This window comes from Zerene cesonia, chromosome 12 (assembly GCF_012273895.1).
Source record: "Zerene cesonia ecotype Mississippi chromosome 12, Zerene_cesonia_1.1, whole genome shotgun sequence".
NCBI classification, from domain to species: Eukaryota; Metazoa; Arthropoda; class Insecta; order Lepidoptera; family Pieridae; genus Zerene; species Zerene cesonia.
The window spans coordinates 982,894-997,970 of NC_052113.1; the positions used below are offsets into that span (position 1 = coordinate 982,894).

Below are 15,077 nucleotides of genomic sequence, written 5' to 3' on the forward strand. Positions count from 1 at the left end.
TAACAAAACTGAATCATGTAAATTTTCTACCATGACAATGATAGGTAACTTAAAAATATTTCATCGTTTTTATTTAATACGATTTTTTTTACTTTAACTGTTTTATAAATTACTTTAAAAAGTTAAATTATTAAAAAATTAAATTTTATACATCACCAAGATTTCAACCTCTTTCCAATATCGTGTGTCACCTTTCAATATTTTGAATAAAAGAATAGAAACAAAATGTTTTCTATGCATAAGGTATATTCAATTCAATTATATATTATTTCGTCAATTTGTAAACAAGTTTTAATTTGATAAAGAAGTTACAACTAATAAAGAAATGTCGTCGCATAAGAATACTAAAATAAATATTGACAAAGATGCCAGTGATAATTTTCTTTTCGATATTTCAAAAATGATGAAACAGTTTTATGAAACTCCTGTAATATTTCTTACAAAAAATGATTATTCAGACAGTATTTTTAATACGATGTGTGCTATGCGATCTGCTTTACAAGAGGAGACGAAATCGCAAATTATCGACATAATTGTAGATTTCCATTTAAATTGGCTTCATGTAATAAATGAAATTGATAATTATACAAAACGTTTAAATGATTTACCAAGAGAAGAAATTTACCAAGCTATAAGTTATACCATAGATGCAATGGGTTATCGTTTAAACTATTATCAAAAATACATGAATAAATATAAACCAAGTTTGTCTAACGAGTTGCAAGCAAATTTAATTGCTGATATGGAAATAGTTGATGAAATGCACAAAGAAATAACTAAAATTCTATTAGACCAGCTAAAATGTTTCCGGAATTTTTCTGGTGATGAAGAGTTCAAAGTGAAATTATCTAGAGCCCTTGAAGATCTTTTAAATTGGATTGACAAGATTACTGATGGTTTGGCTATGGATATAAGTAAATATATAAACATTAATGTACCTCACCTGAGTGGTGATCTAACAAAAACCTTACAACAAATCGTTGATGATCTGCATACATCCAAAACACCAAGTGCTCAAAAAATGTTAGAACATTTAAAAGAAAAGGGTAAAGAATTGGGCGCAATGATTCGATGCACTGCCACTCATGATTTAGAAATATGCAAAGTATATGAGAAAGTAAATATATTAGAAGACCGTATTCAAAGACTAGAAGGCGAACCAACGTCTGCTGCGAGGATGGCTTTGATACACAAAAAAGAGTATTTAGAAAATCGTTTGAAGGATCTTGAGACATTAAAAACGACTTTAAAAAAATTACAGCAATTGACAGATGTACATTTAGAATCAGTAACTGACGATGAACTATGTGTATGTGAAGATTTTTACCAATTTAGGATTTTTAATCATGACTTACAACCTGAAGATCGTGAACATTTAGTAACTGAGCTATGTTATTTATGGGACATAGCTGTGTTTGGTGAGCGAAGCCATAAATCTATTATTTCGATTTTAAGTGCTGCTGATATAAAAGAAGAATATACTGATGAGCTGGGCACATTTTACATTGATCAGCACAGTAGAAAAATCTACAAGCTACCTGACGATGAAATTCACTACCAACCAAATGAACGAGGTGAACTTGTACCGCTAAGTGACGATTCTGAACACATTTATTTCTATGATGAATGTGGAAGGTATTTTGTTGATCCAAAAACAAGACAAAGAGTTTATAAAGCTCACGCAACAGCTAGCGAGTATATGATGGATAGCACTGGTATTTTACTTAAGGTTAAAGAAGAACGCGATGGTGTCACATATTATTATGATAATTATGGTAGATATTACATTAATAGCGAAGGAAAGCACATTTATCGAGATGAAGATACAGTTAGTGAATATGAAAACGATGGTTTTGGAAATCTTGTTCGAATACGCAGCCACTTAGATATGTTTGATCTTTGTCCAGGTGACGCAAATGTTACTGAGGATTTCAAGTATTTAAAATTAAACGTTGGCAAAGCTTTGCGAGAATGTATCGCTGATGTAATTTTGCATCAACCAGCGGATCCCATTAAGTACTTATCTGCACGTCTAATTAAATATAGAGAAAATATTGAAATACGAGAAAAACGTGCTAGAGAAAAAGAAGAATTAGATGTGGAAAGAGAAATAAGAATAGCAGAAGAACAAGCAGAAGTCGAACGTGCTGCTAAAGAAGCTGCTGCATTGCTATCACAAGGAGGAAGCGAAGTAACATATGACTCCAATCTCTTTAAATATAATTCAATGCATCCAGATGACATAGATTCAGCCAATGCTAGTACCACTCACTAAAGAAATTTTTGAAAATTACTATTAATAATTCTAATGAGTTATGTTACTATGTTATTGAATGCTTGAAGAATCGGGAAAAATTTTTATTTTTATTTTCATAATATTAAAGGAGAAGTTCAAATTGTTATTTTGTATAAAACATTGCCAGTGAATAACTATGTTTTATTTAAAATAAAGAAAAGAAGTTTGGCGAATTTATTTCCAACTGTTGATATTGTTTCGATATATACTTGTAAAATAGATATTGGGTTAAATGAATTTAGAAATCATAATAAATTATGTTTAAAAAATGTTTGTTCTGTTTAAAATACATGAAATATTCTACCATTCATAAATATTAATTTAGCGTAGCAACATTTACATTGACAGCTGTAGTCGGCCATATTGCAATTTGTGAATTTGACGAACTAGGTTTGATGTTCGTTCGCTATCTATTGATATAAGTCTCGACTCTCGAGTCTTATTCACCTGCATTCATTAGGCTTATTTCAATAATTACGATAAACCAGTAAATTGCAGGTGATAACGCAGATAAACGGATTTATCGTGTGAATATGAGGTGATAGCAGTTGAAAATAGTTTCTCGTGCCTACGTACTTCCTACAATGATTAAAGTTTTGGGGCAAGGCTCTTCTGTATTTTATGTAAATTAGCATGGATAAGTGTGGTGTGACGTATCTGCGGTTAAGTGTCTTATTGTGCGATATTTTACTAGTGCAGTCTTGTTATTGTACTTGCTAGTTGTGAACGTCTACCCAAAGTAAATAAACTTGATGGCACAGTGTGTTTAATTCATACATAACGATGCCTCCAAGACCACCACCGCCGCCTGGGCCTCCGCCGCCTCCAGGGCCTCCGCCTCCAATCTTTGGAGGATCAAAAGGAGGTCCTGATGATCGGAGTGCGTTACTTAGTTCGATTAGACAAGGAGCAAAGTTGAAAAAGACAGTCACAGTGGATAAAAGTGGACCCTATATTCCGGGCAAAGTGGCGAATGCGTCCAGTAGTAGTTCTCCAGTGGGGAATGGTGTGAGGGGTGGTGGCTTGCCAAATGGAGGTGCTATGCCTGCTTTGGGCGGACTTTTTGCTGGTGGTATGCCTAAGTTGAGGCCTACAGGGAAAGGACCTAGTATTGGAAGTAAGTTTTTGCGCTGTTCATTTTACTTTATGTTATTACATGTAGGTTTAAACTTTTACGTATTTTATCTTTGTTTATTTTAATATTCATCTCCTTTCTTTAAATGCATTAAAAATAAATGCAATATTTTGATGAATAAATCATTTTTACAAAACTACAGAATGGATCTTTTTTGTACGATTTTGTGTAGGTTCGAGGTAGGTTATGAAAATAAAAAACCTACCACAGTTATTAGTTAAGCTAGTGTAACAATAAAAAAATTGATTTTGTATTTCTTAGATATATTTGGACAAACATACAAATCTTAGTATCCTGAGTTACTTCCTAAATTCACGGCATAATACCTGAATGTGTTATTATATACCTATGATAAGCATAAATTTCAATATCAGAATTAGATTATATTTATCTACTGATAGATATTATTTATTGAGGTATTTTACGACATACCAATTAATTTTAGCTGCTCACTTAGATTTTAGGTCTTAGTTCTTGACTGTTAAATGTTTTTTTGCACCAACTTGATTAATAAGCTATACCCTCAGCTTTGTTTGAATCACATGTCTATTCCAACATTTATTTATGTTTGAATGTATGTGCAGCATCATCTATACTTATAAGGTATATAATATATACATATCCAATGGTGTGAGGATTTTTTAAACCAATCCAGTATTTTCTGATATTAGCAAATGAACAAACTATTCAGCTTTATATTACAAGTATCATTGAAGATAATATATTTATCTATTGTAAAAAAAGTTATTAGCTTCACTCAGATTAATTATTGAAATGTGGTTTTAATTGATGTATAATTTATGTTTTCAATATTAAAATGATTTCAATCAGCTGATCAACTATTAAGTTAATGATCTTGTAACTGTCCTGAAGAAAAAGTATTTAAATATAGATTTCAGGACATAGCAATAACAAATAATAACTATAGGTTTAAAAAGTAAATTCTCAACATTATTATATTTATAACTATATAGAAATATATAGATGAAATTCTTTGGTATCTCCCTTATGTTTGAGTTATACAGGTTTTATTAAATAGGATATATATATGTATGTATTTTAGTTATGTAATCATTCATTCATTCATCAATTAAGTACTTTGAATTCTTCTCACACACAGAACAATCTTAAATAAGCTGAACAAAAAAGACGCATATAAAGTCATATTTCAAGGTTATCCATTACCAATACACCTTTGATATAATCCAGCAATAAATATTTTGTCTTCGTTTTAAGCAATAATTCAGTATTGTAGTACTTATTTGTTATTCAATCATAGTATATGTAATCATAGTACATATTTCTATTCTTTCAAAACTGAAAATTCAATCCTCATATATATAATCAAATTTTCATAGAAATTAAAAAAAATTCTTGGATATTAAATGTACACATTAAATTTTATTTAAACTCAAATTAATATGTTTATCTCTTTTCTTAAAGAAGTGAAAACTATTGTAAATGTATTAATTCACTCTCAACAAATATGGAAAAATTCAAAAAGCATAATAATAATGTCACAATAATTGTTTACTAGTGGTGTATATCTTTTCTATGCTTTTATATGAAATATACTATAACCCTACTATCCTTCCTACTTCCTAATAATATTATAAATGTGAAAGTTTGTAAGGATGTGTGTGTGTTTGTTGCTCTTTCACGCAAAAACTGCTCAACTGATTGCAATGAAATTTGGTACATAGATAGCTGGACAAGTGGAATAACATATATGCAACTTTTTGTCCCAATATTCTAAGGGATACGGACTAAGGGGGTTGAAACCGCGGGGCACAGCTAGTATGAAATAATTAACTAATCTAAACTGTTATTCAATTTAGAGAGATCAAAGAATAGAAATAGTAAATTAAGAAATAGTAATTAATTAATAATTAATTAAATTAAGTACTTTAAATACATTACAGGAAATTTAATTGATAATTAATGAAATTCTTAAAAATGGTTACAATATTAGTCATTAGATCATTAGAAAACCATAATTAAAGTGATTTATCAATTTTAATTTGCATTCTATCAGGTTTTAAATTGAATATGTTAAAACTTACATGATACAAGTTTTATGCTTTACTCATCCATAAAAATAAATAAGAGATAAAAAAAAATGAAATAAAAATTTTCTGAAACATTTTTGATGTTTAAAGTCTAAGTTAAATTATTGGTAGATATGTAGTTATTTTTACAACTGCTTCTAGAATCTTGATCCAAAAATAGCTAAATTTCTTTGAAATGTCTACTTTACTTATAGAATTCAAGATAAAAATCTTCTCAACAGAAGAAGAAGAAGAGAATTGATTCAATAAAATATGCTTTAGTCACATAAATATTTATAATTTTTATAATTTTATGCAAATGTTAAGTTTAGGTTTCTTTTTCAATCATTCTTCAAGTATGATTTGAAGAAAATGTTATGTAACGAATTATCCAATAACAATACGATGCTGAGGAGATGAACGGCTGGTCCGATTTTGAAAAATTCGTGTTAGATAGTCAAATTATGGAGGAAGAGTATAGCATTCCATAACATTATTTACGACGTGGGTAAAACCGCGGGGCACAGCTATTTATCCAATATAAGTTCCAATTTGTGGCACCGGAATTGTTTAAAATATGTAGGTTCATAATCACAATTCTATTGTCTTTTTTTGTTAAATAAACGATAATTACATCGATTTTTTGATTAAAAATTAAATGCCTACACACATCTTTAAATTCCGAGACTTGCATAACCTTGATACTCAATAAAATATCACGGGAAATTATTTAAAATGTACTTATTTGTATTTTGTAATTCACTAGGCACAACACCAAATGGCCAAGTCAAGTCGGAGAGCGGTGGTTCGTCGCCGCGGTTTCCGCAACCCCAGAAATCGCCAGAAAAATCTAGATCTTTCGGCTCCTCCGGTGGGAACTTAATGGCTGCGTTGTCTGAAGCGATCGCGTCCAGGGAATCGCCGAGGGACACGAGGGATTCGCCCAGGGATCCTCCGCCGGCCAGGCCTGTAGTCAGGAGGCAGCCAAGTGAGGTCCGCGCTAGAGGACCACCTCCCGAACCGCCGGTGCCTAAGACTCCTATGCCTTTGGTGAGTTTTTTTGGTATCGTTTAATTTTTTTGTAAGAAAAACAAAAAACCTTACGTACACTACTATATTTTCACAAACAGAGTAGTATTTTCTTGTGTTTGAAATTACGCGTGTATATACATTTAGAAATTAAAGAAAAAATCCGTTAAAAAGTCTTTAATTACTAACAGAGTAAATCAGGAATTCAAAACTTGCCTTATTTAGCAAGTTTTAGAGAGAGATTTTTTTAGTATGTCTATGTATAGTTTTTTGTTATGTATGTATATTGTAAGGTATACTTTATGACTACAGTTTGACTCCGTTACTCCACATTTTTACCTATCAAATACCTATACGATAACAAGAAAGACAATCCGCGGTGTATAGTAGGGCTTTTTCCTGGAAGTCACATGATATCGTTGTTGGCTTCGCCTGTAGTATGTTTAGATTGTCCACAGCTGGACGTTAATGTGCTTTTGATGGTGTGCTTTTTCTTTAACTGCCATATTTAATGGGACTTTTAACTAGATGTATTAAGTAACCCCATGTTACTTAAGATCACATCAAGTCTATGTAAATACTGTTAAATGCAGTGTACATATCTGTTTTGCTTTCTTGGTAATTGTTTCTTAGAATACCCTTCCCTTTAAATAAAACGATCATAATAGAATTGATCGTCTTCTTTATTTTTTCTTAATAATTATTCATGGGCAATACAACACGAAATAAAAGTCGATCGGTCTAGCCCTTTAGCCGCAGTCGACTTTTTGATAAACATGCATGAAAAACGTTTTAGTTCGCGCACTTTTATAACATATCTCCATGGTATCTGTCCCTTGGTATCCAATCTTTACAATAAACATTGATTACCTATATGAAACGTTTACCAAATAACAATGATATTTCTCACGACATTACGACTCGATTTACATGCACTGATTAATTTCTCATTCATTGATTAACTAAAATTCATTAGTAATGGATTTAGATTACAACACATTACCTTGACAGTTGAAGTATATTAAACATATTAGCCCATAGCACACTGTACACATTATTCCAGCTGAGTGTCTCACGTAGTTAAAATTTCATACAAGCTACACCTTTTCTTGTTGTATCGTACACAATAAACCCAAATTTAGCATTCGGCACCCACCGGTTTATCTTAAATAGAACTCACCGGAGGTTAATAATGTAAATAATCTTATGCCCACACGCGCGGACGCGTTGCGGAAATTATATTTCGATCCGACTTGTCTTACGTTAAATAATTTACGATTTGACATTCAAATTAACAACTTGACTCTGATGAAAAGTAAAAGTATTGACTGTGCAAGGGCATGCGGCAATGAATCTATAGAGTAATTTCGACTGTTTAAAGGAGTTCATGAGGGATAATCGTCAGACATTCTAAGATTTTTGGTATCAACTATAAATTGACCATGTAGGGGCAAGGAGATGTCATATTGTGCAATTATTTGTATACGCACATTACTTTAAACCTCAGTGGTTTTCTTCTTTACTTCACACCTGATAATTTATGTTGTTTCCTTTTTGTAAGCAAAGTGTACTGAAAAACAAAACATATTGTCCGCTGTCTCAGAATTCGATCAATTTTCCTTATTTACTCGTTGAATTTTGACAAGACTATAAATCGAACCAACCGTGAACAAACACGAATCCTTTTAATCTTAAGAAAAACGATACGAATCAAAAACCAGCTAAAGTTAATTCGATGCTTCAAGTCGATCGCGAATGATAAAATCTATATAATGTTATAAAGCGGAAGAGTTTATTTGTTTGTTTGTTTGAACTCGCTAATCTCAGGAACTACTGGTCCGTTTTGAAAATTTATTTCAGTTTTAGATAGCCAATTTATTGAGGAAGGCTAGTAACTAATAAGCACCCTTACCCCAAAACATCAATTGTCGCTTTCGCATCGACTGAAATATGAAATGATGATAACCGTCCAAACATCGCAGGTGGGTGGAGGTTTCGTAATAGCAGTATTTATATTCCGACAATGTTGATCGAAGCGGACCATGCAATCGGTTTCGCAACGCACGTACACTTTTGGGCTATGGATTTCAATTGGCCGTTAGGTCACTTTTGGTGACTGATGGGTCTTGTTAGGAACTCGTGCGGTGGTTGCTGACTGGTGATTGAGACGAATATTAAAATGTGTATTATAAGAGTTTTATTTATAATTAAGAAACAAACAGATGTTGTGCTACACAATGAAGTTATTATATGCAATTCAGAAGTATTTAAAATTTTATGTATATATTAAAATACCTTATTATGGCGACAAAACAATAATCAGAACTATCACACTGTACCAAAAAATAATGAAAAAATGTAAAATACGATTATACAACCGAATTCACAAATTGCAACAGTCTGACGCCCACTCGTTTCATATTGATAAGCTTAAAAAACGAACTGTTTTTAATTTCGAACCATTTGTATCGTAAATTTATGTTAGCTCTCGATCAGGTAATCAAAGTATATAATACTAGCTGCGCCCCGCGGTTTCACCCGCGTAAGTCCGTATCCCGTAGGAATATCGGGATAAAAAGTTGCCTATATGTTATTCCAGTTGTCCAGCTGTCTACGTACCAAATATCATTGCAATCGGTTTAGTAATTTTTTGCGTGAAAGAGCAACAAACACTCGCACATCCTTACAAACTTTCGCATTTATAATATTAGTAGGATAGGATTTGTCTTTATAAATCCAAGGTACAAGTTAAAATATGTAAAGAGAAATTTAAAGTATACCTAAAGTTTAGCCAAGTAGACGAGGGTACAAAGATACTTATCAATATCGCAATAATGGAGAGCAATGTGCATAGTATTGTACTCTAATGAAGCAGTCTCCTAAGTGATGATATTGACATGGCGCGAAGGAATACCTCTTATATAATAGAAATAGAAATACTTTTATTTGCCACTTGTTATATACTTACATCTAAAACAAAATAAACACAGTTTACTAAAAATATAACAGACTTGGCCTATCGAACATCAATCAAAACATATTTACATAATTTTTTTTCTTTTTTAATTTTATCTTGCGTATATAAAATCAATCTTATATCCCGATATATTAACTTTAATACATTCTTCGAGTATTTATTTCAAATCGCGTTCCGTTACAAATTAAAGTATTTCATATGAAAATAATACATCGACCAGTTCTAATTGCGTTTTTGCACGAATTAAAATATGATAATTTTGCAGCGGCTTTCTCATAACAGTCCGCTGCTACCACTCCAATTAACGAAAGCGCTTGTTGGTTGGCTCCCATGTTAAGAAACGTCCAAATTTATGTGAAACGGTAATTTCTTAATTGAATGGCGTTTAATGTTCATATCAAATGAAAAACCTCTTTTTTTGTGCACCTATAAGTATGTCTTATGTTGCGCAATTATCGCTGTTATATTTTTAATTTTCGAGAGCTATTTTAAAACATTGAAAATTGTTCAATGAAATATTACAAATTTCAAATCCATGATGAACGCCAACATAAAAGGGGGTTATATGTTTTTTTTTTATTTTTTTGTAGCTGTTATAGGTGAAATTTTGAAAAACTTACCATAAATATGTGAATAGTGAATAATTTTATTTTAAACAGCATCGCTTGTATGTATATCTATAGTCTATCACGAATCACCAAATGTGTTCTTAAGCGTAAAACTCTCAGCTGTGTGTATTTGTTGCAATACCGATTGCAATGAAATTTGGTACGTAGATAGTCGAACAACTGGAATAACATATAGGCAACTTTTTATCCCGATATTCCTACGGGATACGGACTTGCGCGGGTGAAAACGCGGGTCGCAGCTAGTACTTTATAAATGAACTACATCTGGAATTGAATCCAGGGTCGCTTTGTTTCGGTTATCGTGTGTCACAAGATGCGATTTTTGTTCGTAGTAAATGATAATAATTTAGATAAATACAGGGTTCTGATAACCTATCGATGTCTTAAAACACATTTAAAATCGTGCACTATTTTCCCTTTAATGGCTTGGCTTCTATTTGGTGTGTAGTCCAGGAGAAGTAATAAGATGCAATACCGCGTTTTCTTTTTAACCGACTTCAAAAAAAAGAGGAGGTTATCAAATCGAACGTATTTTACTATATTTGTTATCTCATAATTTTTTTTTATGTACTGAACTGATTTTAATTATTATATCTTTTTAAAGGGAGTCATTAGCTCCCGTTTAAATTTGGTCTTGTTCTGACAATTTAAAGGGGGATCAATTTTTTTCGTTAAAAATAATTCTATAGAAGAGTATTTTGTGTTCTTACAAAACTTATCTAACTAAATCGGTGATTAAAGCGAGAAAACGTAACGGAGACAGGCGCATTTACGTGATAAATACAATATAAATAATGGTGAATATTTATTTAATCTGAACAAAAATACGTTTGAATTCTTGTTAAAAAAATTTTTCTTACGACACAGTTCTCTTTACTAGTCGTACTTTAACTTATTTTGCTGAAAAACTGTGCCAAGTGTCGCGGTACGCTTTCGTCCCTAAAGTCGAGAGAGTGTGACGTCACAATGGTCCTTGTCGCCTAGACATTTGTCATGGTGTTGTACCTAGTCTAGGCTATGTATCTACTAATAATATGAAGCTGAAGCGTTTGCTCGTTTGGTGGAATGTGTTTATCTCAGTCACTACTGCACCGATTTCTTCTTTCTCAAAAGGTTTCACTAGTAGAATAATACACACCATGACAACTTTCAAATCCAAGGCCATGGCCGCCAAAACAAAATAAGTAATAAGTTAAATGAAATACATTTATTTCATATCATTTTATGTTGTGTTTGTTTGTTTCAATGTGTTAATATCGGCAGCTACTTGACCGATTCCAAAAATTCTTGTACTAAAGTTGTCACTAGAAAAAATACTAGACACTATGACAAATTTCAAATTTAAGACGGCCGCCAACTCACAATAGGGTCGGGTGCTATTTAATTATTTGTTTAATTTATTTGTTGTTTCGTTGTTATCCCGGATCCAGCGGCCAGTAATAATTAAATGTCATATTGCAACAACCTACCTAGCTACGTGCAGTGTGTCCAAACAAAAATGACGCATCACGTCTAGTATCTGTGATAATCATTGGTTGGTTATCTTTTAGATAAGGATAAAGCCGCTCGTTAACATGTGTATGTATGTATGTATGTAATTGAACATAACATAGCACTTTCTTTTGTTACAAAAAACTAAGACGATGTAGATAATGTTTCAATAGTATTTACTAGTACTCTGAAAATTGGCTCTTGTAAGACACGTAAATAAAGTTTGAATATATCAACATGAATAGTATAGTATTCTAATAGTCTTAATATAATTAAATTTCAAACATTTCGTCCAATTTCATGTTTCCAGCTTTTCATCCAGGTAACATATAAGCTGAAACTCGCTCAAGCAGTATATAAATGTCCCTTAAGTATGCAATAAAAGTGCTCGTAAACAAAATTCTCTTCTGCCTGATTTAATATGTAGAAAGGGTCTCCTAATAGCATGCTCTACGAGCCAGACGGTCGCCTCGTCTGCAGAAATTCTTTCAATTGCTCCCACGTGGGACATGTCAGTTTATCGTAATACTGCGAATGCTTTTAGTAGCATAGTAGTAAATTTATTAGCTGAATTGTTGCATTATAAAATAATCCATCTCCTTTGGGGTCAGTTATTTGTGGTGTGTCATCTAATAATTGACAAATTTGCAAAAACCTAGTTGAGCTTTTTTCATAACTTAAACATCAGTGTTTTAGATCTTAAATAAGTATCACTGAAAAATTGAACAGGTAGAAAAGATAATTCGGGTATTTATAAGAATGAGTAAACTGTATTTCATTGTTACAAAATATTATAATATTTTGTCAATTGTATATCGTTTAAACTGTAGTTTTTGCTGTCCAAGATTTGTCTGAACATTTGCAGCATTGTAACTTATTTAACAATTTGTCCCCACGATATTATTTAGCGTGTCAGGGCCTTGTTTGATTAGTTTTCAGGACGTGGCCGTTTGACCTCGATTCGAAATAAAATGTTTCCCATATGGGTCATCAGTGCTAACGTAATGTTTAGGTACCGCAATAAACATAACAGGGTCTTTTTTTGATTATACCAGTGGTTCGAACTGTTTCGCATATTATATTATTACTATAGATACATTAATTTAAAGTATGTCATCCATTATTATTCATTTGGGAGTCCAGTACAAACGAAAGGACACGAAATGGGCTCGCATCGGGGAAGGAGTCCACACACCACAGAAGATCGCCGTCGGATAGTAGCATTCTCGTGCTACTGGAGGCCCATATCTTCTTCCGCACCCTTGCTAGTGCATTCCTTGTTTCAGGGGTCAGTTCTTACCTTAACTTTAAAGCCTTAAAACAGCAGGCAACCCATTTGCAGTAACTCAACTTCTGCATATGTTCATGGGCGGTGGTGATCACTTCCAATGTGAACCATCAGGCGTAGCACCAGCTCGATTGCCTGTAGTAACATAAAAAAAACAACATTAACATATCCAAAACGTTATGATTTTCACGTAGATAGGTACATACAATTTCTCATACACTTTCAAGATCACAACGGTAATGAAAAAGCAAGATTGATGTTTGATATCGCAGATAACCTTTCCGAAGATAAGGTTGTTTCTCAGTTTTTGTCATTTATACGTTTAAGCGTTGATTTTTTTTATTCAAATGTGAATCACTAGATTACGAAATATTAACTTGATTGATCTATCTATATGTTAAATTTCATACAAAATTGTCTCTGTGTTTAGATCATATATATAAATATGTTTAATGTAGAATAAATATATGTAACATATACTACTTTTACGCTTTCACCATGAATTTAAATTGATCTGAATTTCTTAACATAGACAAATTCTAAGTGATGTTATAAATATTCAACACATAACAGAGTATTAACAATGTGAAATTTAAGAGAACTCAGCACTATATTAATGTGTGATATTTCGGGAGTTATAGTAAAACGAACTGTTCGGTGCCACGTTTTATTTCCAAGTGAGAGAGGCACAAAGGGCGCGCGTACAGATTACAAAATATTTCAATGTACCCTCTATGCAAAGTTAACAAATACAGATTATACATACGTCACAAATGGATGTTATACTAGCTGCGCACCGAGGTTGTACCCGGGTATAGTATATATATATTTTTCAACTAACTAACGTCCTATGGACGCTAAGTTTTCTTGAAGTTTCTAAATCTTCGATGCATTATTTTTTTTCTTTCCGACAAAATTGTCCAACCTACATTCTACAAGTTATCTGGATAAAAAATATCACGTTAAGCTTATAAAACGTGTCAAGTGTAAAGAAAGCCGATCATCCGGATTATAAAAATTAATTAGCATACTCGTAATATCAAATTAATGGCATTTAAAACCTACTGATTTTATAAATGCGGAGGTAACTGTCTGTCAGTTTCTTCACGGTAAGCCGATTTTTAATCCCCACTGATATTATATATGTGAAGGTAATTGTTTATTTGTCTCTCTTCGTAACGCTAGACCAATTTAGATGAAATTTGCTACACAGATAGTTTGAAACCTGAGAAGGGATATAGAATAAATTGAATCACGAAAGATCACACAGGAATCGGAAGCACCACACCCCCCCAGAAGACGAGAAATAATACCATGTGAATGTTACTTTCTTACCGTGAGTACAGAGCCGGAGGCCCTTATCCATTTACCTTCTTACGCTTCCCAATCGTTCCCTTTACTTCCGTCGTCATTCCTTTCCTCGTCCCTTTTCCCTTAAAAGCAGACAACCAATTTGCAGAGGCCCTACCTCTGTAAATATCCATGGGCACGTCGGTTGTGATCGCTTACAACCAATCGAACGATTAGCTCTGTTGCCCCGCTCTATCGTAAAAAACCTTTTTTTTTACAAAATACCTGTTTGTTTTTTTTTTTTGTTTTTCACGATATATCTATTCAAATGTTTAGAAGGAGAAAAGAATATCTAATCGCACCATTTCTGAAACTGACCATTCGTCCTAGTAATCCGTATCGATACAAACGAATATCCTTCTTGATAAAGAATTATGTTATCAGCCAATGGGTTGATTCGTTCTACGGCTATATGATTTATTGTTTGACCAAAAGCCATTTAACCTTACAATTCCCGATTTGACCGTTAATTGGGCCGCGCACTACAAATACGTTCGCTCTATAAAATTAATTTACTACAGCGTTTCGTGTTCATGGGAAATTCGAGTGATTTAGGTTAATAGGAAGAATGAACTCTTGACGCAAGTACTTGCCGCACTGAGATATATCAAGAAATGCGGTTTCCTTGATACGAACGAACTAATAACGTAGTTGAAGCTCGCAATTGGTTATCTTATGTTTGATTTTGCGTCAGCACTTTGAAATTATTGTTTTTGATCGCCTCATTGGTTAAAATCCGAAACATTGTGGCTTCGATTTCTGAAGGGAACTTAATTTCCCAACGTGTAGCGTAAAGAATATCTGTCAGCTGATTTTAAAAAGGGGGGGGGGGGG

At 32.7% G+C, this 15,077-nt stretch overlaps 1 protein-coding gene across 1 annotated transcript in view; it reads left to right on the forward strand.

Moving 5' to 3' along the window:
* Positions 1 to 2,657: 2,657 nt before the first annotated feature.
* LOC119830920 (WAS/WASL-interacting protein family member 3-like) overlaps positions 2,658 to 15,077 on the forward strand; it is a 26,022-nt gene continuing 13,602 nt past the window's right edge. Inside the window, exons 1-2 of the mRNA XM_038354108.1 lie at positions 2,658 to 3,413; positions 6,246 to 6,529. Coding sequence (XP_038210036.1) covers positions 3,080 to 3,413; positions 6,246 to 6,529 — 618 coding nt within the window. The 5' untranslated portion in view covers positions 2,658 to 3,079. The remainder of the gene's footprint in view (positions 3,414 to 6,245; positions 6,530 to 15,077) is intronic.